General features: G+C 42.2%; 1 protein-coding gene and 1 long non-coding RNA gene across 2 annotated transcripts in view; one reads left to right on the top strand and one right to left on the bottom strand.

The window, feature by feature from the left end:
- entpd3 (ectonucleoside triphosphate diphosphohydrolase 3) overlaps positions 1 to 27,598 on the bottom strand; it is a 61,962-nt gene that overhangs the window by 15,321 nt on the left and 19,043 nt on the right. The window contains exons 5-6 of the mRNA XM_077576915.1: positions 4,611 to 4,770; positions 3,913 to 4,140 (exon numbers count right to left, since the gene is read on the bottom strand). Of these exons, the coding sequence (XP_077433041.1) occupies positions 3,913 to 4,140; positions 4,611 to 4,770 (388 nt within the window). The remainder of the gene's footprint in view (positions 1 to 3,912; positions 4,141 to 4,610; positions 4,771 to 27,598) is intronic.
- Positions 11,105 to 14,282, top strand: LOC144058454 (uncharacterized). Its single transcript, XR_013295441.1, has 3 exons — positions 11,105 to 12,822; positions 12,968 to 13,105; positions 13,183 to 14,282. It is a non-coding gene; the product is annotated as an uncharacterized LOC144058454 (long non-coding RNA).

Raw genomic sequence — 27,598 nt, 5'->3', positions numbered from 1 at the left:
AACAGTGTAACAATTTGACAAAACAATTTGGCAAACTATTTACAAATGTGTGCAACCGTGGTACTATTTACAATTGTGTGGATGTTTCAACTACAGTTTTTCTTTTTGTAACACTCCCCTGCGTGCAAGGGGACGCAGCAGGATTTGCACAACAGATTAGTTTCACTGCGATTGCCCCTTTGCGTGCAGACGCTACACTTTCTTGCCGGCTTTTTTTCCGGGGAATAGCAAGTATATTAGTAATGGGAATTCCGGCTCTTTTTAGGGAACCGGCTCTTTTGGTTCGGCTCACTAAAAAGAGCCGGCTCTTTCGGGTCCCAAATGGCTCTTTACATTTTTTGTCGCTTAAATAAATATATTACCAACAACAATTTAAAACTGCGCAATATGAAATACTAATGTGAAAAAATTGCACTATATCAAATGTTTGTTGTATAAAATACACTTTTATTTATAAACTCGACTATAAACTCAAATAGAAAGCAAACAAATTAGATAGTGTAAAACAAACATTTAACTATTTACAAATGAACTTAAGTAAGAATTAACAATAACAATTTTCAAGTGAAACAACAGACAAACAGAATCGCACAGCAAAATATAAATTAAAATGTGTAAAATAAAAATAAAATAAAAAATCTGCATCCAGAAAACAGTGTTCTTCAGTCTAGATATACATTCAGAAATGCCAAGTGCCTAAACTTTGAGGGGCTGATCCTATTTATTCTCTCCGTTAATATCTGTCCTGCTTTTGAGAAGATTCTTTCAGATGGGACTGAAGTGGCAACAATGCACAGTCTCCGTGCCATGACATGTGCAAGTCGTGGGTAAATGGAAGACTTGGTCTCCCACCAGCTCAGTGGGTCTGCACTTCTCTGGAGAAGGGGCTCCTCAAGGTAGGATCTCACTTCCAGAATTGAATCAGCTGAAGGATTCCTTCTTGTAGTGTCTCCACTTACCCGTTCTTCAAAGAACCTCCAAACAGCAGATGCTTGTGGCTCCTCTTGTTCATGCTCTGCCCCTTCTCCCTCTTGACCCTCTGGCAGTGAACTGGCTGGCTGGATCTTGCTGCGGCTGCAGTTACTCTCTGAAGAGCTTCATCAACCGCTCTGTTGTCATTAAAGGCCAGCTTCTTGAATCTGGGGTCAAGAATGGTGGATTCTGAGAGAACAGTGTTGTATTCAATTCGGTGGAACTTTCTGTCCATGGATGCACAGAGAGCAGCCACTAACTCTGTCACTTTTCCTTGTGTAATTTTCCATTGTTGTGGTGGTGCACTGGATGATGCTGAAGACACTGCAGCCGCAGCAGCAACAGTTGCAGTAGCACCTTCATTGTCAGGTTCATTTATTTGCCTTTTTTCCTCCAATTGAACTAAATGATGAGTAGTTCTCATGTGCCGGTGTAAATTGTTTGTAGAGCCTCCCCGATATGAAATTTTAGTCTTGCAGACTTTACACTCTGCCTTAGTTTTGTCAGTTGTTGTATTGAAATGTGTCCATATATTGCTGTGTTTTCTCTTGTCACTCATTTTTTAACTGTTTTTTTTACCTTTCCGTTTATACAAGCGCTCTCCTCCTCTCTCTCGTCTCCTCCCTCCCGTTCGCGTTCGAGTGTGTGTGACTGCTTGCAGCGTGCTGTCGTGTGCCCCTCCCCCCTCTGCTGCTCAGCGCTGAGCGCAGACACAGAGACGTCACACACACATACTCACCAATCAAATGCGGCTTTAGAGAGAAAAAAAAAGAGAGAGAGAAAAAAAAAGCGTCTCCCAGCTCCCGTCGTTCACGTCAAAGAGCCGGTTCGTTCGCGACCGACACATCACTAAAGTATATACTGAAGTGTGTGTTTGGCCATGTTGCCATCAAGTCTACTCTCAGGATCATGATACGGTGACGTTACGGTGACGTTACGGTGGTGTTACGTCTGGCTTCCTCATGTCCTTCAGTTCCTATACCGGGTGGTAAGAGATGATCTGATCCATCATATCCGCTCCATTCATGGTGGCATCGTAATCCATAACCAGTGTCTTCTCCGTGATCAGACTGTACCCATTCCTCCGATGAATATGCATTTGGACTCGGGGTACTCTTTGTCGTCCGATTGAACGTCCGCCTGTGCAGAAGTGCTCGGTTGTGCTCCGCGTTTTTCCGGCGTTAGCATCGCTAGCCGGTGAGACTTTATGACGTGATCATAGCCGCCGCGTCAACGCTTCCAACTTCGGCGTCAACCTCGGAGTCACCATCATCATCATCGTCGTCATCAATGTGCTCTTTAGCATCGGTCGATGCTTTTCGTCTTTGAAAAAAATGCTCAAGCGTGAGCTGCTTGCAACCGGTCCCCACTTTCGCTTTCTCAGCCATTCTCCCCTCAACACTCTAGCTCCGCCTCATGTCTTCTACTGACGCCTACCCAATCTTGTCTAAAAGGAGTCATCGCTGCCATCTAGTGCCCAAAAATAGGCATTATCTTAACTAGATCTGCTTGATACTTTCAGCACAGCTGGCCAAGGCTTTCCTCCACCCGTTTCCAAAAAAAACCCCAAAAAAACATAGTGAACGTCTTTTAACGTCTTTGGCGATCCTCCGTAGGATTTTACAAAACGTTATTAAACGTTTTTGGCGGTCAAAGAGTTAATGACATAATGTATCATTGACTGGTTGCCTCCTGTCTGTTGGCAGCAAAGTAGAAGCTTCAGCACTCAATCGTTTCAATACATCACTGAATTTTGGTCTGTATATGCATAAACAAGGCAGATATTAACCTGGAGATTACACACACGGTTGCACTCTGCAAAACAAAAGTGGGCGCATCAATGAATTTTGAGGGTCTGTCATTTGGCAATTGTCAACGGTCGGGTCACCCATCCGTCATCGTCAATCCGTCAATATTTCAAGCCTAACCAAATTGTAATCATCAATCTGTCAACGTTATTTTAACCAGGCTTACTTCATTGCAGACTAAATTTCATTGGTCCGTTAATTGTCAGCCCGTCAACATCATTTTAACTACACTTCCGTCATGCTAAATTCAATTTTGTCAACACTGTTTTCCACTTGACATTGTTTATTTTACTATTCCTTTCTTCACAAATATCACCACATATGGTATGTGCACATGGTTATAACTGCAGAGAATACAACGGACTCAGTGCTTACCCTTTTTAGGACCCCCTTAAACCCTTATCTCACTGAGCATTTTGTCAGGTTTCGTTCAAGACTGCAAAACTTTGCAGACCCTCACAAACCGTTTTTTATGCTCTCAAATTTGAACATGTTCAAAATTTGATGACAAGAAAAGCTGATGGCGAGCACAAAACTGGTTTGCAAGGGTCTTTGCAACGTTTTGCCGTCTTGAATGAAACCTGATGAAATGCCAACACTCGCTACATGTGTGCACCCTCGCAAGCCTGTTCAATAACTTGCCCGACATAAAATGGCACAATGAAGAACCCCTTTGCATCAGTCTGTAGTCACCTAAGCTTTACAACATGGGCAGCTATCAGTATTGGGATAAACCCAGAAGAGACAAGGCTTGGAGAATGGTGTGCGAGGAAGTTAGCATACCTGTTAAGTGTATATTTAGTTGTTTACTGTAGGAGAAAAAGAGTGCCTTGGCCTCAGTACCAGGAAAGAAGTGGAAGTACTCTGTGGTGCATCAGCAAAGTGGGTGTCCGTTAAGTGTTTCTGTCATTCGTCACCGAAATGGGCATCTCTCATTGACGGACTGAGAAGTTTCGTTGGTACTGACCTGGTTATCAATTATTACATTGATGGACGAAAACTCACTTCTGCTAATGCTTCATCAATTTTTCCAAGTTTCCTCTCATTCGTTATCGTCAACAAAATGTCATCCATCATTGACATTCCATCAATATTGACGGAATGCCCACCTCTGCTGCTACATTTGGTATACCTGAATTACTTTGTCCAGGACCCTCTTCTCAGCTTCGTTCTTGCCATAGCAGAGGAAACTGTGAGTGTAGACATTGTAAGGGTAGCCATATAGCTTGATGTGCATGTAATCAGGCCCACTAAGCTTTTCATTAACAGCAAAGGCAATTTGTGTTGATGCACCACCAAGATCCATTGAGCCCACAGTCTTTGATGTCTGTGGACGAACATAGGTGTTCCATAGGCTTTTCTGCAAACACAAAATAAAGCATGTATGTATAAAAAGCCAGGAACACTGGCCAGTTTATATGTACTCTACTAGTAAGTGCTCTGTCTAGTGTAATCCTTTTTCCAAATGTGCCGAATTCTAATGTATTTCACACTCATAAATACTGCATAAATACCACATACTCTTTGAATAAAATGAACATCATTGTGAGCGAACTTTGATTAATACTGTATATTCTGGTATGAGCTAATGATGAAATGATGATGATCAGCTACAAGGAAACTTTGCTCAGAAATAGTGTAACAAATGCATTTGGAAATGGAATAGTCAATCATGTAAAACATATTTAAATTGTCATGCATACATGCTCACAAACAGACTGCCACAAGAAAGCTGGCCTTGGCTGGGCTTTATTGTCAGTGATATCTAATTATTTTTAGAAAAGTTGTAAGATACACCTTAGAGCTGTTTTCATGCTTGGTTTGTTTTACCTCGAGAAAGTTTCCCATCAAATAGTTGACAGTAATCCATCCATACAGTCCTTCTTCCTGACCGGTAATGATAGATGCATTTTGGAAGTCAAAGGGCAGAGTTTGGAGATATATTTTCAGACTATCCAGGACTTCACTAGCACGCTGCATATCCTTCTCTCTTATAACAAAGCAGAGAAAAATGGTGGCAAATATAACAACATTTTTACATCAAAAAGTTGTATCTACGCTACATTAATCAAAACACAATTAAGATGGTCAAGGAATGTACATAATGTAGCATAGTTAATTAATTGTATTTAAATCAGGTCTGTCTAACATGACATTTACTGTATGAGCTCTAGTGTAAACATCTTATATTACTTCCATGAATGGGGAGTAGATGTTGTGGTTGTGATTTTTGTCCATTGTGATTGCAATATTGACCCACACCCTTCTTTATTCACCAGGACAGTGTGAGAGGGCGGGCCAGAGCTGCTGGAGAGCAGGGCTCATTCTACACATCTGCAGGACATCAGCAATCAGCCGGCTTCCTAAGCCGGCTCCAAACGCTCCTCCTGTGCCAGACGATTTTTGCCCCAAGATCACTCAACCCTGCTTTCCAGTTGCTCTCCAGCCTGTTTCTCGAGTTGAGATTTATGTTGATTTTTCCCTTGTGATGATTTTGTGTTTTTAACCTTTTGCAACAAGAGTTTTTCCCTGAGAAGGTGATTTTTTTGTTTGTGCTCAATAAACCTTTGTTCACGATTCTGCATCTGGGTCCTTGCCATTGACCACACCGTCACAGAATCGTCTGGCAAGAATGGACCCAGCAGAATCAGAGAACCTTAAACGAGCATTCTCCAGCCAGGCAGCCAAGGTGAGCCAGCACGAGTCCACTTTGCTTCAGATCATGGATCATCTACAACAGCTCACAGAAAGTGTGGCGCAATTGGGTGGCCAAATCAAGTAAATGAAGGACCAGCAAGGGCCACCAGCAGTGCAGTGTCCAACGCCACCCCCCCCAGCCGACCCGACTGTCAGCCCAGCAACCCAACCCAGAGAGCCGAATCTCCACATCCTCCGCCTCCCGCGTCCAGGTGACAGGTACGGTCCATGCTCCTCAACAATCCACTTCGGTCCAGGTCCTGGTTGACTCTGGTGCAGATGATAGTTTCATTGACACAGACTTTGTTAGACAACATAACCTCTCAGTTTACAAGATATCCACCCCAAAGGATGTTCATGCGATTGATGGCACATTGCTAGAGACAGTTACCCATAAGACCGAGCCTCTCAAGCTAATTCTCTCCAGTAACCATCATGAGACAATACAACTGTTTGTGATAACCTCACCATCGACTCCAGTGATCTTGGGCATCCCATGGCTAAAACAACACAACCCTCATATCGACTGGGCAACATCCATCATCCGGAGCAGGAGCACATACTGCCACGTTCATTGTTTGCAGTCAGTAGTTCCAGCTCGGGCCTCTAGCACAGCTCCTTCACCTGAGGACATAGACCTGTATAAGGTAGCCCCTGAGTACCATGATCTAAAGGAGGTATTCAGCAAACACTTTACCACCCCACAGGCCTTATGACTGTGCAATTGATCTCCAACCTGGAGCTCCTCTCCCCTCTAGGCGGTTGTACAACCTTTCCAAACCTGAACATGAGGCAATGGAGGGTTACATAACCGACTCGGTGGCAGCCGGACTGATTCGACCTTCCTTCTCTCCGGTTGGGTCTGGCTTCTTCTTCGTCGAAAAGAAGGATGGTTCTCTACGTTCATGCATAGACCATACAGGGTTGAATGACATAACTATGAAAAATAAGTACCCTCTTCCATTGATAGACTCTGCATTCAGTCCCCTGAAGGAAGCGATGATCTTCACAAAGCTGGACTTGAGAAATGCCTACCATCTGGTCCGGGACGAGTGGAAGACTGCTTTCAATATGCACTTAGGACATTTTGAATACCTGGTAATGTCTTTCGGTTTGACCAATGCTCCTGCCGTTTTCCAAGCACTTGTTAATGATGTTCTTAGAGAGCTCTTGAACGACGTACTGATCTTTTCTCGCTCCCTTGAGGAGCATGCTAGCCATGTGCGCGATGTTTTACATAGACTCCTCGAAAACAAACTATATGTGAAAGCTGAGAAATACGATACGATACGATATACTTTTATTTTCCCCGTGGGGAACTTTTTCCTGGACTCCGTCCAGCTGCAGTTTACAGTAAGAGAAAACAACAGAATAGAAAGAGATGAAATTAAAATTAAATAAATAAGAAGTGCAGCAATAAGTAGACTTCCCAGAAGTCTTCACAGGAGTATACATGTGTAGAGAAGTACATTGCACACCCATATACACACACACATATACACACTTCTATATATATATATATATATATATATATATATATATATAACACACACATAGGTATGTACACAACATTGCACCATATATATATATCTTATTGCAATGTTAATGTCGGTTGTTAAGCAATTTGATGGATGTCGGCAGGAATGAGTTTTTGTAGCGGTTCAGCCTCGTTCTGGGGGCCCTGAATCTCCTGCCGGAAGGCAGTAGCTGGAACTCATGATGCAGAATGTGAGTCGGGTCATTAACAATTTTCTGTGCCAGTCCGGTGATGGACCGCTCATAAAGCATCTGTAGGGAAGGATGATTTCTGACCCCCATGATCTTCATGGCAGTCCGCACCAGACCGGCAATCTGTGACCTTGACTGCACAGTCAGGTTGCCGTACCAGGCCGCAATGCCGTATCTGATGATACTTTCCAATGCAACCCGGTAGAACAACAGCATGATCCTCTGCTCCACTCCATAGACCCTAAGTCTGCGTAGGAAGTAAAGACGCTGTTGGAGTTTGGAGCAGAGACTTCCAACATGTACCCTCCAGCTGAGTGTGTTGTCGATGTGGACCCCCAGATACCTGTATGAACCCACCTGGCTGATGTGATTGTTTTTAATGACGACTGGCCTGTGGTCACCAACAGTTTTTGGATCAAATATCACCTCCTCTGTCTTCCCCACATTGAGCACAAGATGATTCTGGTCACACCACTGGACAAATTTCTCTATTTCTGAGAAATAGTCCAGTGGGCTACCGTCGGCCTGCAGCAAGCTGACGATAGCTGTGTCATCAGAGAACTTAATGATAAAGTTCTCTGGGTGTGATGTTACACAATCATTTGTGTACAGCGTGAAGAGGACCGGGGAGCTGACGCAGCCCTGTGGGGCGCCTGTGCTTATCAATCTGGGTTCCGAGAGGGAGCTGTTGACCCTGACTTGCTGTGTGCGCTGTGTCAGGAAGGAGTGATACCACCTCGAGATGTACGGGTTCACATTCACCTCCTTCAGTTTACCCAAAAGCAGGTGCGGCTGCATTGTGTTGAACGCTGAGCTAAAGTCAACGAACAACACGCGTGCATAAGCTTTCGGGCCGTCTAGGTGTTTGGTGACCAGATGTGTGATGCTGTTGATAGCATCGTCAGTGCCGCGACCCCGCTTGTAGGCAAACTGAAGGGAGTCTAAGTGGCTTTCATGTGGATTCAGTTAATTTCTTAGGTTACGTGGTTGAGAAGGGACAACTGAGAGCCGACCCGGCCAAAGTAGAAGCGGCCGAAAACTGTCCGGCCCCCTCCACTCTCAAAGAGCTGCAACGTTTTCTGGGGTTTGCAAATTTCTATAGGCGATTCATTTGTGACTATAGCCGTATTTCAGCTCTGCTGTCTCAACTCACCACCAGTTAAGTGGGCTTTGTTTGGTCTGAGGCAGCTCAATCTGCTTTTGAACGTTTGAAATGTATGTTTCCAAACACTCCTGTACTTATTCACCCAGATCCCGAGCAACAGTTTGTGTGGTCATTTTCAAGAATAGATTTTATTTTTCTTACAAATAATTATATTGCTGATAATATTGGTACAAAAATACATCCTATTATTATTAGCGACTATGCACCAGTCTTCCTTACCCTACAAGTTGATTATACCTTTAAACCACCCCCGACATGGCGTTTTAACATCTCACAGCTAAATGACGCAGAGTTTGACAACATTATAAGGAGAGAGTGGGCAGACCCTTTGGAAATAAATGACTCTCCAGACTTCTCGCCATCTCTTCTCTGGGAAGCTGGGAAAGCGGTAATTAGAGGTAAAATTATATTATATTCATCTTATAAAAAGAAACAGGATAAAAAATTTGAAAAAGACCTAAAAGATAAAATTAAACAACTGACAGACAAATACACAATAAACCCAAATAACCAAATATGGACTGACTTACAAAATACAGTTCGACGATATGTTATCCAAAAAGACAGAGATTATAATACAATAACTGAGATACAACAACTTTCAATATAATAACAAATCAGGCAAATTTCTTGCAAACCAACTTCAACGCAATCGGGAAAAAGTTCTTATAACGGCTATTAAAGGGACAACAGTTGAATGCACACAGTCACCTGAAGAAATTAATCACATTTTTTATAACTATAATTGCAACCTATACTCAGAAACTATCAAGCCTAACCCTGAGCATATTGAGGCATTCCTCAGTAGCTTAAATATATCTGTTATCTACTGAATGTAAAGATATGTTAGATACGCCACTCACTATAAACGAGATGTACAGTGCTCTAGATAGTATGCCTAATGGCAGAGCACCTGGCCCGGATGGTTATTTGGCTATATTTTTTAAGCACTTTTGTTAATGCTTGCTCCATTATTCTTAAGAGTAGTAACACAAATTAAAACTAATTGTTACGTACGCCCACACATGAACACAGCAGCAAATAAACTTTTATTAAAGCCAGAAAAAGACCCCACTCTTCCTTTAAGTTACCGTCCGATTTCACTAATTAACACTGATATTAAAATTATTGCTAAGGCCTTCGCATCTAAACTAGAAACAGTAATCTCGACAATCATTCATAGCGCACAAACAGGCTTTTTTAAAGGTCGTCACTCTTGGCAGAATTAAGTAACCAGAATTAGGTTAAAATATTCTATATACGTAAACCATGTTTCTATAAATTTTGATATTTGTTTTTTATTTGAGGCAGATATTTTTTCCATTAAAATGTGATTTATGAGGAGGTTAGACCATTGGTCATTCAGAGTTTGTTTATTTTTCCAGTTAACAAAAATTGTTTTTTTTTTTGCGATAGTAAGGGCTACAAGTGTCGATTGAAATTGTTTATGTGGTAAGTCAGTTGTTGTTAGGTCACCTAGCAAACACAAGTTTGGAGATAAAGGTATCCTACAGTCCAAAATAGCGGAAAGTTTTTCTAAGATTTTAGTCCAGAAATACATAACCGGAGTACATAACCATAAAGCATTAAAATAAGTGTCTGTAGTGTTTTGTAAACACTGGAGACAAATGTCGGAGTCTGAGAGTCCCATTTTCTTCATCATATATTGAGTAATGTATGTTCTATGAATAATTTTATATTTGATAAGTTGTAAATTTGTGTGTTTTGTCATTTTAAATGCGTTTTCACAAACTTGAATCCAAAAGTCAGATTCCGGAGCTATAGACAAGTCTGTCTCCCATTTCGAGATGGGTAAAGACATTTTATCAGTATATGAAAGTAACTTATATATTTTTGAAAGTTTTTTGTTGTTGGAGAAAGCTTGGTAATATCTTTAGCTAAAACAGGCAGTTGGAGCGTACCCTGGAGTGTTGGAATTTGTTTCTTTATCATATTTTTAACTTGTAGATAATATAAAAAAAATCAGTTTTTTATTTTATATTTTTGGAGCAAGGATGTATATGATATGAACATATTATCTGAGAAGAGATGGTGGAGATGTGTAATTCCTTTCTGCTCCCACACACCTAAATAAAACGATTGGTTATTAAGTTGAAAGTCGGGGTTATGCCATAGGGGAGAAAGCCCACAGGGCTCCACTTGGGCTTTTGTATTTTCTAGTGCCTTCCACCAGGCAGTCAGGGTGGCGGAAATCATTGGGTTTTTAAAACAATTATGTCGCTTAGTCGATGCTGTAATAACGAGTAAATGTAGAAGTCTGAGGTTATTACAATCCTTCTGTTCTAGTTCCAGCCAACAGTTAGTATCTCTGTTGGGTTGTGCCCATAGAATGATATATTGTAGCTGGTTAGCTATATAGTAGTACATAAAATTTGGTGCCTCAAGACCACCTTTGGATTTACTTTTCTGAAGAGTAGATAGACTAATCTTTGCTTTTTTTTATTCCAGTAAAATTTTGTAACGGCTGAGTCCAACAACTGGAACCAGTTAGCCGTAGGTTTAAATGGAGTCATTGAGAAAAAATAGTTTATCTTGGGTAAAACTTTCATTTTAATGGTGGCTATTCATCCTATTAGAGAAATAGGAAGATTATTCCAGCGCTCCAAGTAACTATAAATATTATCCAGAAGTGGAGAAAAGTTTAAATGAATTAAATCACTTAATTTAGGTGAGATTTTTATGCCTAAATATTTTAAATTACCTATAGGAAATGAGTAGTGTGGGTCCTGGCTTGCAGGGTTCCATGAATTTTCTGTAATAGGTTGAAGTGTTGATTTTGTCCAGTTAATAGAATAATCTGATAACTGTGAGAATTTAGTTATTAAGTTAAATGTATGTAACGTATGGCTAATGCAAGTGGCTCAATAAATATTGCAAATAATAAAGGGGACAGTGGGCATCCCTGTCTTGTGCCTCTCTGTAGAGTAAAACTCTGAGATATAATCCCATTAGTAGTAACTGTAGCTTTAGGAGAATCATATAATAATGAAAACAAACTGAATATCTACCAATGGTCTAACCTCCTCATAAATCACATTTTAATGGAAAAAAATATTTGCCTCGAATAAAAACCAAAGATCAAAAATTATACAAACATGGTCTACATATATAGAATATTTTAATCTAAATCTGGTTACTTAATTCTGCCTGTTAGTGAGAGCCACCACATCGCGATAACTTATATTACTGTTTCTTTATTTGGCAATTTGTAACTAATGGTTGTGTTTTTATAGTCAGGAACCCAGTTGCTGTCAGCAGGATCGAGTAGACCACATCAAATGACACCTTACAGTCACCAACTTGATGGTTGATGTCTCAGACTCCGGGGTCTGTGCCGTCCTCTCCCACTGCCTGCCTGCGGACAGGAAACTCCATCCCTGTGCCTACTTCTTCCCTCGCCTGACCCCTGCAGAACAAAACTACGAACTGGCGGTAGTGTTAGCCCTGCGGTACTGGTTTGAGAGGGCAGTGCAGCCTTTCATCATCTGGACAGACTACAAGAACATACCGCCGCACTGCCCGGCGACTGAACTTGCGTCAAGCCCGCTAGGCACTCTTCCTGGGTCGTCTCCGGTTCACCCTCACCTATCACCCTGGCTCGAGGAATGTCAAGCCGTACGCTCTCTCCCAACAGTTCCCCCTGCAGATGGGTGACACCCCCAAGGAGACCATCCTCACTCCCGGCTGCGTAGTGGGGGCGTTGAGATGGAAAGTGGAACAGGAAGTACAAGAGGGTCTCCGGGGCCTGCCAACACCTGATGGTTGCCTCCTTCAACCCCTACCCATTCCGCCACGCCCCTGGTCACATATTGCTGTAGACTTTGTAACCGGCCTCCCACCATCAGAAGGACATGACACCATACTAACCATAGTACCGCTTTTCCCAGGCAGTTCATTTCGTTCCTCTCCCCAAATTACCATCCGCCTTGGAAACTGCTAACCTATTGGTTACTCATGTGTTTAGACTTCACGGCATTCCCCAAGACATAGTCTCTGACAGAGGCCCGCAATTCACATCATGAGTTTGAAAAGTGTTTTGTCGGGCACTGGAAACCACTGCCAGCCTCGTGTTCCCGTTACCATCCCCAATCCAACGGCCAGGTCAAACGGGCTAACCAGGACCTGGAGACTGCGCTGTGTTGTGTTGCCTCCCGACTTCCTTCTTCCTGGGCTACTCACCTCCCAGGGGTTGAATATGCACACAACTCCTTAATCAGCTCAGCCACAGGTATGTCACCGTTTATGGTCAACTTTGGTTTCCAACCCCTCATGTTCCCCACTCAGGAGTCAGACGCAGCGGTGCCATCTGTCAGAGCTCAGTTCCTGAGAGTCAGGAGAGTGTGGCGGGAAACTCGAGCTGTTCTTGGTCGGACGGCGGAATGCAACCGACGGCTGGCGGACCGCCACCTAATGCCAGCTCCTGACTACAAGGTGGGACAATAAGTTTGGCTCTCAACACGCGACCTCCCTCTTCCAGCTAATTCACGCAAGATGTCTCAAGTTTATTGGTCCTTACCCAGTGGCCAAAATCATAAACCCCAGTGCCGACCGCCTCAGCCTTCTCTCTTCACTCAAGGTCCATCCTGTGTTTCACGTTTCCCTCCTCAAACCCGAGGAGCGTTCCTGGATATACCGCTCCCTCATCCTCGACCCTCAGCTGCTGCAGGACTTTTATGCTAGGTTTCCGGGTAGGACTCCAGGAGGCGCCCGTTAGGTAGGGGGTATTGTTGTCGTTGTGATTTTTGTCCGTTGTGATTGCAATGTTGACCAACACCCTTCTCTATTTACCAGGGCAGTGTGAGCGGGCTGGGCAGAGCTGCTGGAGAGCAGGGCTCGTTCTGCACATCTGCAGGACATCAGCAAGGCTTCTTAAGCCAGCTCCAAACGCTCCTCCTCTGCCAGACGATTTTTGCCCCAAGATTACTCAACCTTGCTTTACAGTTGCTCTCCAGCCTGTTTTTCGAGTTGACATTTATATGGATTTTTCCCTCGTAGTGATTTTGTGTTTTTAACCTTTTGCAACAAGAGTTTTTTCCCTGAGGAGGTGATTTTTTGTTTGTGCTCAATAAACTTTTGTTCACGATTCTGCATCTGGATCCTTGCCATTGACCACACCGTCACAGTAGATCCAATTTGGAAATTTTGTTGCATAACTACTATGGGCACTGCACAACAGTGGCTTACAGAATCTGCCTTTCAAACACACAGGGGCGTGCAGAGACCTCTGGAGAGGGAGCTGCTCAAAGGTGGAAAGGATGTAACACATGGAACTTTTTTTGTTTAGATTTTTTGTGGAAACAATATTTGTGCACAAAATGCTTTTTGGGCCATTAACATAAATTTGTAGATCCCTACTGGACAGTTGGGTAAGGAAATCAAGAGCTTCTTTTAGGAAACTTGTAAGGTAGAGGTAAAGACCTTAACATTGGACAAATGATTAGGTACACCATGGATTCTTGCCTGTTCCTTCCTGCCTTCTTTCCTTGCTTCCTTGTTAACCAGCTTATTTTTTCCCCTACTATTTTTATTATTCCGCTGTTTTTCCTCATTCAACTACTTCTACATTTCTTGACGGATTCAAACCACAGCAACTTCAACATGTGCAGCTCATTCCAAGTCATTGAATATCATTCCATGTCATTCAACATCATTCAACATAATTGCAAAAAAAATCCAAATTTTTTCATTCAGCCTCTTAGCCTGCAAATGAAATTTCTCCAGAAATTACATTTTCAAGTTTGCATTAAAATCAAGATAATTACACCACCTACGCTGCAAAATACACTTCCTTTTAGGCAAGTCTAGAATTTTGTCTACTTCTTGTGGGCAAATTGGTGAGGCGCAGACGGGCACAGTGCACTGGAACACCCAGCAGGGGTGAAAGTGGTTATAATTTCTTCCCAGAACTCCCTGACTGACAGATTTTTCGAGGGGTGGGGGGTTGGGGTGGTGGGTTGTTGTAATTCCTCCTTTAAACCACCAACATGCAAAAAAAACTAAAAAACGCCTTTTGGTAGAGTACACACAAAACACAACAGGTCTTGTACATGCATTAGGTTACTGCATTACCCTTACTGTAATATGATTGTAACAAGGCATACAGGCAAAACTGATTTTCATTGAAATTAAATTTTTTTCAATTATGTGCAAAATAACAACGCCATTTCCTAATATTTTCCCTTATTCCCTCACATCTAAATGCAAAACCTCAATTTAAACTAGAACAGTGATTCTTAACCACTGTTGGGCCGCAAGCACCATCTAGTGGGCCGCAAAGTAATTTCAGTTTTATAACTCTGGGCAGCAACGACTTTGTACACATGCAACAGGGTGTTTTTTTTTAAACCAAATATTTCCACCACTTCCTGTGTGGAAAAAACTATCTGTAATATTGCCTGTTAGTATTGTCCTAAATCCATTAATTTTCCTCCATATTCTGTCTAGCCACACTGCTGTCAGCATGTTGTAGGGCGGGTCAGAGGAACACAACAGCTCCTTACTGCACGCAATCAACGAGGGTGTTCCAAAATTAGAAACAGCGTCGCTGAACCTCTGTTCAATGAGCTGCTCTTGACGCTCGTAAATATCTTGCATCTATGAACACCCAAAATATGCGGGAAAGTAATGCAGCACTTCGCACTGCAGAATTTAATGTTTTCTTCTATTTCCGGGTTTCGTTAAGCGTTCAGCCTTCGTCCTTTTTGTCCAATGGGAGCGCAGATCGTCACGCGGGGCGACGTGATTACGCAATATAGTCCACTTGCAAAAAGCACAGTAAACCACACTAAACCAAAACAAAACACAAAAAAAGTCAGCTTTTGGTCCTGAGCAAATAAGCGGACTTAAGGACTTTTCTGGTCTGAATACACCCATATATCTCTAAAACAATCCTGTCAAACAAGGCCTTAAAAAATCTAATGCCAGTCATTGGCAGAGCATATACATTAACTAAAGTCACAGTTGTATTTTCCAATCTTTCTACCACAATACTAAATCTTCCCTTTTTATCGCTGATTTTTTTTGTACATTCAAATCTGACCGAGTTAGAGATGAGCATAGTCACATCTCTTCGACCGCCGCCAATCGCCAATGACGTTAAAAGACGTCATCCAATTTATTTTATTTTATTTTTTTTAAACGGGTGGAGGAAAGCCTTGGCCAGCTGTGGTGAAAGTTTCAAGCAGATCTAGTTAGCCTAATGACTATTTTTGGCCCCTAGATGGCAGCAATGACTCTCTTTTGACAAGATTGGGTAGGCGTCAGTAGAAGACGTGAGGCGGAGCTAGAGGGGACAATGGCTGGGGAAGGGAAGAGAACATGGCGACCGGTTGCAAGCAGCTCATGCTCGAGCAGTTTTTTTCAAAGACGAAAAGCATCGACCAACGCTAAAGAGCACATTGATGACGACGATGATCATCATCGATGATGATGATGGTGACTCCGAGGTTGGAAGCATTGACGCGGCAGTAGAAGACGTGAAGCGTAGCTAGATGGCTGAAGAAGCGAACAATGGCGACCGGTTGCAAGCAGCTCACACTTGGGAATTTTTTTCAAAGACGAAAGGCATCGACCAACGCTAAAGAGCACATTGATGACGACGATGATCATCATCGATGATGATGATGGTGACTCCGAGGTTGACGCTGAAGTTGGAAGCGCTGACGCGGCGGCTATGACAACGTCATAAAGGTTCACGGGCTAGCGATGCTAACACCGGAAAACTCGGAGCACAACTGAGCACGCTCAGGCGAACGTTCAATCGGACGACGAAGAGTGCCCCGAGTCCAATGCATATTCATCGGAGTAGTGGGGTACAGTCTGCTACTTGCTATTCCCCGGAAAAAAAGGCCGTCAAGAAAGTGTAACGTCTGCACGCGAAACGGACAATCGAAGTGAAACGTATCTGTTGTGCAAATCCTGCTCCGTCTCCTTGCACGCAGGGCAGTGTTACAAAAGGAAAAACTGTATTTGAAACACTTTTTCATTGTTGTGGTGGTGTATTACAGAAGTAAAGCACTATTTAGGTGTTTGTGGCATCATTCATGGACAAAAAGAAGTGTAGAATTCACTAGAGTGCATGAAATAACATCGTTTCACAAAAGCTCTTTTTCTCCGCTTTTTGTTTCAAAACAGAGCATTTCGGTGAAACTAACCATTTCCTATTGTTGATTACTGAAGAACGGAATAAGGTAGAAACAAACTTTTTTTTCTGATGAAAGATGAGAGTTCAATCTTTCATTTGGTAGTATGTGTGTTTCCATAGTCCAAACACAACATTTCTGTGGACCTTGAAAGATCAGTCAAAATGCTTAAATCGGCTGGCACTGGCGACCTCCTGTTTCTGAAAACGTCTGGCAGTGAAAGAGTTAAGAAATAATGTAAAAAAAAAAAAATTCCCATTCCCTTTTCAATTAGAAATAATAATAATAATAGTATTTAAACTTAGAATGTGTACCGCCATCAGTACAAACACTAGCCCCATAAGCCAGCCACAGTTATAACCCAACATAATAAAGACAAAAAATAAAATGTTGCACTTATCCATTGTCTGGAACTATGGCTGTTGATTGCGTCTGAACTCACTGAGCTTCTCCTTGGCACATTGTGCTGTTGTAACCCGCGGGTCAGACCGCTTCCATGAAACCGCCTCCTTCAAACCTCAAGAGCAGCCGATGTGTTCTCCCTTGCAGTTGTAGTCACCTCGATGGCACGTTTGGTCAAATCCAAAGCCACCTCATCCGCACTTTCATAGATTTGAAGTCCTGTATCTCAGTACACTCTCATCTTCGTGTACGGCGTTTGAAAGTGAACGGCCTTTTGCTTCAATGCTGCTTTTATCGGGCCATATGCCTTCCGCTTTCCCATGACGTCCGCCGTGTAATCATTGTCAAAGTAAATCCGCCTGCCGTTGACTTCAATCCTTTTCCGCCATGCTTTCTTGAGGACAATTTCCTTAACATAGAACTGTAGGGAAGTTGACAATGATCGATCGAGAAGCCATTGATGTATTTGGCTTGGGTCCAAGTGCTCGATGCGCCCGCTGTATCTGCTCCATGTCATGCGGCAAAGCGACATTCTTCTTAAGCAAAGCACTCACAAAATCAATCATCGATGTTCCTTCTGCCTCCTCCGGCACCCTGTTAATTCGAAGATTGTTCCTTCGAGAATCGGCCTTCCAAATCAACAATTTTCTTTTGCATGTCAGCGTTTTCTTTCACTAAGCAGCGTATCCTTCATTGATTGGCAAGTCGACTCCAACTCGACTACGAGAGACTGCGCCTCCGCGATGTTAGCGTTATGGCTCTGCAGCTCTCTCAAAACTTCATTCTTGAATTCGACAAGGTTTTGTTTCAAGTCGGCTTGGAAATCCTTAAACTACTGGGTGAGAAGCTTTGAAGCATTACATCTTGAGTAGCCATGTTAGCTTCCGCCACGTTAGCCTCATTAGACTCTTCGTCGTCACCGCTGAGTTCGCTGTTTTCACTTACTTAATTTGGCTTCTTTCCGACCTTATGACTCAGATTCTGTTTCCCTCCTTTCATATTCTTCTTGAGTCAACAATAACGACAATTTGCCTTAATTTGAGGTACTTTAGTAAACCGACAGTCGGAAGCTCGCAGTTACACGTCCATCTTGTTCGGTTACCAGGAACTCTCCTCGCTTCGTGCATTTTTATCTGGTAAAGATGTTGGTGTTTTGTTTTGTTTTTCCTAAGAAGTTGATTCTGGCTTGTTGGGCAACTTATTGGGTGTCACTGTTTACACATTAATAAATGTAATTGATGTCTACATTGTATCATGTTATTTGATAATGATTTTATAAACCTTAACTAAATTTAATTTAGTTATTAAATACAAAAAAATAATAAGTCAACATAAACCATCATTTCTGAATGGGCACCGGGCTACTTATTTACAGGAAAAATTGGGCCCCAAGGTAAAAAAGGTTAAGAACCCTTCTTTAGAACATAACATTAATACTTTAAGGATATAAATAAGTAACATAAATTAACAAAAATAAGTCCAAATTGACACTGAGTTACTTCACTTTACAACAGGAGGTGCATCCTAGATAGATACTCACTTTGATCATGTAACCATTATTATTATTTTTTTGTCTGACTTACTCCCCACCCCCTACCCCCACACACAGTAGGGCTAGCAGCATTATCTGTATTTGTATGTGGTTGGGAGGGTTCTGCTGTCTCTTCTTGCAGGGTGGCTCCCCGTGCTGTGAGTCTGGGTTACTTTAATTTTATCATCATCCCTGGCTGTTGTTCAACAAACTCTATTTGTATGAGCGTCTTCATGAACGTGGTGGTTGGTTTGCGGCGCAAGCACGCATGCACACATCGACGTGACATCAATTAAATACACAAACGGAGCCGGTAGACAGAACTCCGTGGAATACAAATAAATAAAATAATATATATCATGGAAACGGATTAGCTACACAAGCACACTGGAATGATTCAGAAGACTTTAGACTTGTTAACACTTGTATTGTAAAGCTGACGTTAGTGGATGCGTGTGTGGCAGGCTGGCAGGTTATTTGACATGTTTTTTGACAGTTGCATAGCTGTCATATTTTTGGGACCAAAGCACCCGATAGTTCCGATCCCAAATCTTTTACCGAAATGTAGTACCGGACTGTTACAGCCCACTTTCGCCTCTGACGCCCAGTAAGTCGTAGAGCATCCACCAAATTCGCCAACACGCGAGAATATACTTGCCCTAGCACGAATATCAAGATGTACCTGTCTTTACGCTGAGTGCAGTCTATTTTCTGTTACCAAATTTGGAACAGTGTCGTCGATTGCGTACAGTAACAGTAAAGCCGTTGCGCTCCGCTGCCCCACCCCACAACATGCTGACAGCTGTGTGGCTAAACAGAATACAGAGGATTATGAATGAATTTATGATGCTTGGCTACGGTGGCAAAAAGGCGCATATGTCCTGCAGTTGAAGTGGCTCAGCCGTGGTTTGTATTAAGACTGCAAAACGAACTGCAGCAAGTGTGTTTGTGTGTATTCAGACCTGCACAAAACGTCCAAATCAACGTGGGAAATTAACTCTGGTCCGTGGTCAGTGACCTAGTGGAAGAGTGTCCGCCCTGAGACTGGAAGGTTGTAGGTTCAATCCCTAGCCAGGTCATACCAAAGACTTTAAAAATGGGACCCACTCAGCATTTAGGGTTGGAATTGGGGGGTTAGATCACCAAATGATTCCTGAGCGCGGCCGCTGCTGCTGCTCACCGTTCCCTCAGGGGATGGGTCAAAGAATAATTTTCGCCCCGCTTAGGTGGGTGTGACAATCAGGGAATCTTAATCTTAAAGCGGACCAAACAGTGCAGGTCTGAATACACCCTTAGAACGTTGCAAGACCGCCCCAAACAGCTAAGACCAGTTTTGCACTGCCACAGAAATTGAGTATTTATGCTGAGTGCACATGCGCCTGGCTACAAAATAGGGCGCATAGCCTCTCCAGCATGTCTTGGGTCGTCCACGGGGCCTCCTCTCACCAGGAATGCTAGATGCTCGAGCCACCTCATCTGCCTCGTCTCAAGTCAGAGCAGCAGTGCCTCAACTCTGAGGTTGTGTCCAAAACCGGGCTGGGTCCTCCGAAGGCCGAATTTGTCGGCTGCATGACGTCACTCCCGGCACAACTCGACAGCATGCACTGACAGCTTTACACAAGAATGGACTGTCGGTCAATGCACTACTGACAAGCAGCATTGACAATCCATTCATATTTCTGTGTGTGTTGTCGAGTCGCGCCAGGGATGATGTCATGCAACCAACAAATTCGGCCTTTGGAGGACCCAGCCTTGGGAATTTGGACATAACCTCAGAGTTGAGGCACTCCTGCTCTGACTTGAGAGGAGGCAGATGAGGTGGCACGGGCATGGATGACTGAGCTTTTCCTTCTATCTCGAAGGGAAAGCCCGGACACCCTGCGGAGGAAAATTATTTCGGCAGCTTGTATCCAAGATCAGTTTTTTTCGGTCACGACCCACAGTTCGCAACCATAGGTGAGAATAGGAATTTAGACCGACCGGTCAATCGAGAGCTTCGCCTTGCAGCACAGCTTTACACAATAGACTGATGCAAAGTCTGCATTACTGCAGACACTTCACTGATCAGCTTGTCGCTCTCCTGTTCCATCCTTCCCTCACTCGTGAACAAGACCCCAAGATACTTGAACTCCTTCACTTAAGGCAGGATCTCATCTCTGACCTGGAGAGGGCACGTCACTCTTTTGCGGCTGAGGACCATGATGTCAGGAGGTGCTGATTTTCATCCCAACCACTTCAAACTGCAAACCACTCCAGTGAGAGTTGGAGATAGCGGCATAATAAAGCCAACACTACCACATCATTTGTAAAAAGTAGTGATGCAATACTGAGGCCACCAAACTGAACCCCCCTCAATGCCTTGACAGAACTTGGAAATTCTATCCATAAAGGTTATGAATAGAATCTTTGACAAAGGGAAGGCTTGGCAGAGGCCAACCCTCACTAGAATCAAATCCGACTTACTGCCACCAACGTGAACTAAACTCTGACAGGGTTTTTCCTGCGTTCAAAATTCGGAGGAAGCCACCTCCAGCTAATTTTTGTGCCGCCTGGAGCCAGAGCGACTGATATCACTAAACAGCGCTCCAGCTGTGTTGATTGAGCTCGGCAGAAACGTATTTTAACTGCAGTATTTTAACTTGCAGCGTTGCGCCATTATGGATGCACTATATCAACAGCAGTGCACCGGAAAGACCTGAAGCAACAACCGAAGAAGAAACCTATCACGGCGCAACTATTGCACACGCCCATTTCTTGGTAACGAGGCAGAGATGGCATGCTCCAGCCATCGCCAAAGTAATAAAAACACAGTATATGCAATTACCTTAGGTGTTTTACAACAATGCTGAACTTTATTTACAATTTAATATGTACTAGTGGATGATTTTTTAATGATTCTAGTATAAAGGAAAAAAAAAGAAATTGCGGGTCGCGGCCGGGCAATCCACTTAAATGAGCACTCCAGCCAGGCGCAGCACAGAGCCTCCGCTGCCTACATGGTCACGGCTCCAGCTTCGGGAAAAGCGGCTTTGGTGGCTGCCGGAGGGCTTCAGTGCCCGGTGAGTGAGGAAGACTAGCCATTGACTCTGAGATGCGGCCAAGATGCATTATTGACATGACACTGGCTGGTGCTTGGTTGTCTTGCTGGTTTAAACCTGGAAATAGATTTTTCATCAATATGTGAACACTTCTGTGCATTTGATGGGCTGTACTTTAAGACGTCGCCACATCATGCAACTAATTAATATTATGAATCCTGGAAAAAACAGTGGCCGATACTTCCCAATCACTAAATGTTATGGCCGAACCATTTTAATGAATGAATGCTTTAACATGGTAACAGTCTTATTATTATTGGAACTCTTAAAGTATGTTGCCTGTAAAAAATGAAAACGAGTCAGTTGAATTTACAGAATACATGCACGTCATGGCGCATGGTCAGGATTAGGGATGTTCGATAACACTTATTTTTAGTAGTCACCGATACTGATACCAAAATAACGAAATACCTATATATCCCAATATATTATTTTTCTTTAAATTTCATGAAATTAATGGCAACTTTCTATTCATATACTTTCGAATTTCTAGTTCCTGATCGTAAAACGGCTAAAGGAAAGCGGCTGATAATGGTATCGGCCTCCGCCGTGAGTACGATACCTAAAAATAAGACTAGTATAGGCACCGATACGATACCTGGTATGTGTAGTCGCCCATCATAGTCAGGATGGTACCACCTCTGCCTCAATTTGAGCCAGGACAAATCCTGTCTGACATCGGTCATGCTGCATGAGGGGGTTCGGTACCCCATACCGTACAGAACTCGCTGAGGGACACATACAAACGCCTTCTCCAAGTCCACAAAACACATGTAAACTGGTTGGGCGTACTCCCATGCACCCTCGAGGATCCTGCCGAGGGTACCCATTAGCCGCCTCATGAGTCCTACAGGCGTTAAAGGTAGGACTCCTGCCCGTAGGGGCAACAGACCCCGTCCTATTATCGCCAAATTTGAGCATTTTAAACAAAAAGTATTTGTTAAAAGTAAAGGACGGGAGCTTAAAGGTACCTCATTCGGAATGAATGACCAATTCCCTAGAGAGATGAATGAGCGGCGAAAGGTACTGTTTCCTATAATGAAACAAAATAGGCAGGAGGGTAAACGGACTATGATGGTCGTTGATAAACTATACATCGATGGCCAACTATTCCGGAACCCCAACTCCACTCCCTGGCTGTTCTAATTAGCATCGATGGAACTAAACTTTGTTTGATTATTAGATGTATACATATACATATACATATACATATAATGTATATGTGGTTATAAAACCTAAAATATGAATACTCATTATGTTTACGCTATATTATAAATATAATAATAATACATAACTATATCTAAAAGTAGATTTAAACAAACAAAAAAAAAATCTCGCTTGGGTTACCAGTTACTGGTGTATTATAATGTTGTTTAACTCCCCACTAACGTCCTTCACTTTCACATCCCTACCCGTTTTTTCACTGTTATATTTACTTACACATTTCCTTATATTTTACACAAATTATATAAATCACCTAACTACTTTGATTCTATCCTATAACATGCCAGTATTGACAAATGGCCTATGCAGATATTTACACAGGACTGAGCCTATATTGTTTGTATGCATAAATTAGTTCTGGTTTCCTGGAATGTTTGTGGCGCTCGCTCACAGGCAAAAAGAATAAAAACTTTAGACCATCTCTTAAAATTAAAAGCAGATATTTGCCTCCTGCAAGAAACCCACCTACAAAAATCTGAAGAAAAATTACTTATTGATAAGAATTTTAGCCAAGCATACTCTGCCCCTTATAACAGCAGACAAAGAGGAGTCTGTATACTCATACATAAGAATTTACTCTTTACTCTAAATAATACAATAACAGACCCAGAGGGCCGATACATTATTATTCAGGTAACTATATTTAATAAGATATATACACTTGGCAATTTATATGCCCCTAATAATGATGATCCGGCCTTTTTCCATGAATTTTTCTCTCAGCTGTTTGATTTAGCAGCGAACTCTACTATTATTATTGGAGGAGACTTTAACACAGTCTTAAATCCATTAATAGACCGTTCTAATAACACAACATGTATAAGGCGATTACAATCTACTAAAGTAATAGGGGAATATATGGATGATTTTGGCCTCGTCGACAGCTGGAGACTTAAAAACCCAAATAAGAAGGAATTTACCTTCTTTTCCGCTGTACACCGGTCTTTTTCAAGAATTGATTATTTTCTTACAAATAACTCTATTGCTGATAAAACTGTTACAAAAATACATCCTATTATTATTAGCGACCACGCACCAGTCTCACTTACCCTACAAGTTGATTATACCTTTAAACCACCACCAACATGGCGTTTTAACATCTCTCTGCTAAACGATGCAGAGTTTGATAAAATTATAAGGAAAGAGTGGGCAGACTTTTTGGAAATAAATGACTCTCCAGGCCTATCGCCATCTCTTCTCTGGGAAGCTGGGAAAGCAGTAATTAGAGGTAAAATTATATCATATTCATCTTATAAAAGGAAACAGGATCAAAAATTTGAAAATGACTTGGAAGATAAAATTAAACAACTGACGGATGAGTACGCAATAAACCCAAATGACCAAATATGGACTGACTTACAAAATACAAAAATACAGTTAGACGATATGCTAACTAAAAAGACAGAGTTTATAATACAACAATTGAGATACAACAACTTTGAATATAATAACAAATCAGGTAAATTTCTTGCAAAACAACTTCAACGCAATCGGGAAAAATCTCTTATAACGGCTATTAAAGGGACAACTGGTGAATGTACACAATCACCAGAAGAAATTAATCAATTTTTTTATAACTATTATCGCAACCTATACTCAGAAACTAACAAACCTAACCCTGAGCATATTGAGGCATTCCTCAGTAGCTTAAATATGCCTCAGTTAACTACTGAATATAAAGATATGTTAGAAGCGCCACTTACTATAAACGAGTTGTACAGTGCTCTAGATAGTATGCCTAATGGCAAGGCACCTGGCCCAGATGGTTATCCGGCTATATTTTTTAAGCACTACTGGTTAATGCTTGCTCCGCTATTCTTAAGAGTAGTAACAGAAATTAAAACTAATGGTTACATACGTCCACACATGAATACAGCAGCAATTAAACTTTTATTAAAGCCAGAAAAAGACCCCACCCTTCCATCAAGTTACCGTCCGATTTCACTAATTAACACTGATATCAAAATTATTACTAAGGCTTTCACATCTAGATTAGAAACAGTAATCTCGACAATTATTCATAGCGACCAAACAGGCTTTATTAAAGATCGTCACTCTACTAATAATATTAGGAGGCTCTTTAACCTTATTAGCATGTCACAGCGGCATGATAAGAAGGCAGTTATTATATCGTTGGATGCAGAAAAAGCTTTTGACAAAGTTAACTGGTCCTTCCTCTTTGTTGTTTTAAATAAATTTGGCTTTGGGAAATCATTTATCCACTGGGTGTCAGTATTATATGATTCTCCCAAAACTACAGTTACTACTAACGGGATTATATCTAAGAGCTTTATTTTACAGAGAGGCACAAGACAGGGATGCCCACTATCCCCTTTATTATTTGCAATATTTATCGAGCCACTTGCAATAGCCATACGCCAGGAAAGAAGGATTCAAGGAATTCACTCTGGGGTAACAGAACATAAAATTAATCTATATGCCGATGATATTTTACTTTATTTAGAAAACCCGGCGATTTCGTTAGGGGAAGTATTTAACTTAATAACTAAATTCTCACAGTTGTCAGATTATTATTATTCTATTAACTGGACAAAATCAACACTTCTACCTATTACAGAAAATTCATGGAACCCTGCAAGCCAGGACCCACATTACTCATTTCCTATAGGTAATTTAAAATACTTAGGCATAAAAATCTCACCTAAATTAACTGATTTAATTCATTTAAACTTTTCTCCACTTCTGGATAACATTCATAGTGACTTGGAACGCTGGAATAATCTTCCTATTTCTTTAATAGGACGAATAGCCACCGTTAAAATGAAAGTTTTACCTAAAATAAACTATTTTTTCTCAATGATTCCATTTAAACCTACGGCTAAATGGTTCCAGTTGTTGGACTCAGCCGTTACAAAATTTTACTGGAAAAAAAAAAAAGCAAAGATTATTCTATCTACTCTTCAGAAAAGTAAATCCAAAGGTGGTCTAGAGGCACCAAATTTTATGTACTACTATATAGCTAACCAGCTACAATATATCGTTCTATGGGCACAACCCAACAGAGATACTAACTGTTGGCTGGAACTAGAACAGAAGGATTGTAATAACCTCAGACTTCTAGATTTACTCTTTATTACAACATAGATTAAGCGACATAATTGTTTTAAAAACCCAATGATCTCCGCCACCCTGACTGCTTGGTGGAAGGCATTAGAAATTACAAAAGCCCAAGTGGAGCCCTGTGGGCTTTCTCCCCTATGGCATAACCCTGACTTTCGAATTAACAACCAAACGTTTTATTTAGGTGTGTGGGAGCAGAAAGGAATCACACATCTTCACCATCTCTTCTCAGATAATATGTTTATATCATATACATCTTTGCTCCAAAAATACAAAATAACAAACGGAAATTTTTTACATTATCTGCAAGTTAAAAATATGATAAAGAAACAAATTCCAACACTTCAGGGTACGCTCCAACCGCCTGGCTTAGCTAAAGATATTACCAAGCTTTCTCCGACAACAACAAAAAAACTTTCAAAAATATATAAGTTACTTTCATATACGGATAAAATGTCTTTACCCATCTTAAAATGGGAGACAGACTTGTCTATAGCTCCGGAATCTGACTTTTGGATTCAAGTTTGTGAAAATGCATTTAAAATGACAAAACACACAAATTTACAACTTATCCAATACAAAATAATCCATAGAACATACATTACTCAATATATGATGAAGAAAATGGGCCTCTCCGACTCCGACATTTGTCTCCAGTGTTTACAAAACACTACAGACACTTATTTTCATGCTTTATAGTTATGCACCCCGGTTATGTATTTCTGGACTAAAGTCTTAGAAAAACTTTCCGCTATCTTGGACTATAGGATACCTTTATCTCCAAACTTGTGTTTGCTAGGTGACCTAACAACAACTGACCTACCACATAAACAATTTCAATCTACACTTGTAGCCCTTACTATCGCTAAAAAAACAATTCTTGTTAACTGGAAAAATAAACAAACTCTGAATATCGACCAATGGTCTAACCTCCTCATAAATCACATTTTAATGGAAAAAATATCGGCCTCAAATAAAAAACAAATATCAAAATTCATAGAAATATGGTCTACGTATATAGAATATTTTAACCTAATTCTGGTTATTTAATTCTGCCTGTTAGCGAGAACCACCACATCGTGATAACTTACATTGATGTCTCTGCATTTGGCAGTTTGTTACTAATGGTTGTGTTTTTATAGTCAGGAACCCAGTTGCTGTCAACAGGATCGAGCAGATTCACCTCCAATGGGCACTAAAGGCTAATATTCGGATTCACTGCATGCCAGGGGACTAACTCTACAGGTGCTGTCCCCCCTGGCTGGGCGTGGGCGGGTCTGCCCCTCTGTTGGCTGCTGGGTGGCGGCTGCGTCTTGGTCGTTGCCTGGGTCTCGTGGTGGGTGCTGTGTTGCGGGGCTCTCCTTGGTGTCCGGGGCGGCGCCGCCCCGGCGCGGTCCGTCGCTCTGGGTCCGGCGACGCGGGTCGGGGCCTGTGGGCCGCCGGGGTGCCCCGTGGTTCCCTCTCCCCTCCCCCTTCCTCCCCCTTGCTTCCTCTCCCTCTTCACCTCTCCCCGCCCGTCCTCCGCCTCCCTGTCCCTTCTCCCTCGTCGCCCTTCCTCTCCCCCTCTCTCTGCGGCCCTGCCGCTGCCTCCTGCCCTTCCTGTCGTCTCCTTCCCCCGTCCCCTCCCCCTCCCCTGTCCGCCCTCCTCCCCCTCCCCTAGGCCGGGGGTTCCATCCGTGGCCCGGGTCTCGGCGCTCCGGGGGCCGGGGGAGTGGGCGGGATTGGTGTTG

Source organism: Vanacampus margaritifer, chromosome 9 (assembly GCF_051991255.1).
Source record: "Vanacampus margaritifer isolate UIUO_Vmar chromosome 9, RoL_Vmar_1.0, whole genome shotgun sequence".
NCBI classification, from domain to species: Eukaryota; Metazoa; Chordata; class Actinopteri; order Syngnathiformes; family Syngnathidae; genus Vanacampus; species Vanacampus margaritifer.
This window is presented reverse-complemented; position numbering and strand designations above follow the sequence as displayed.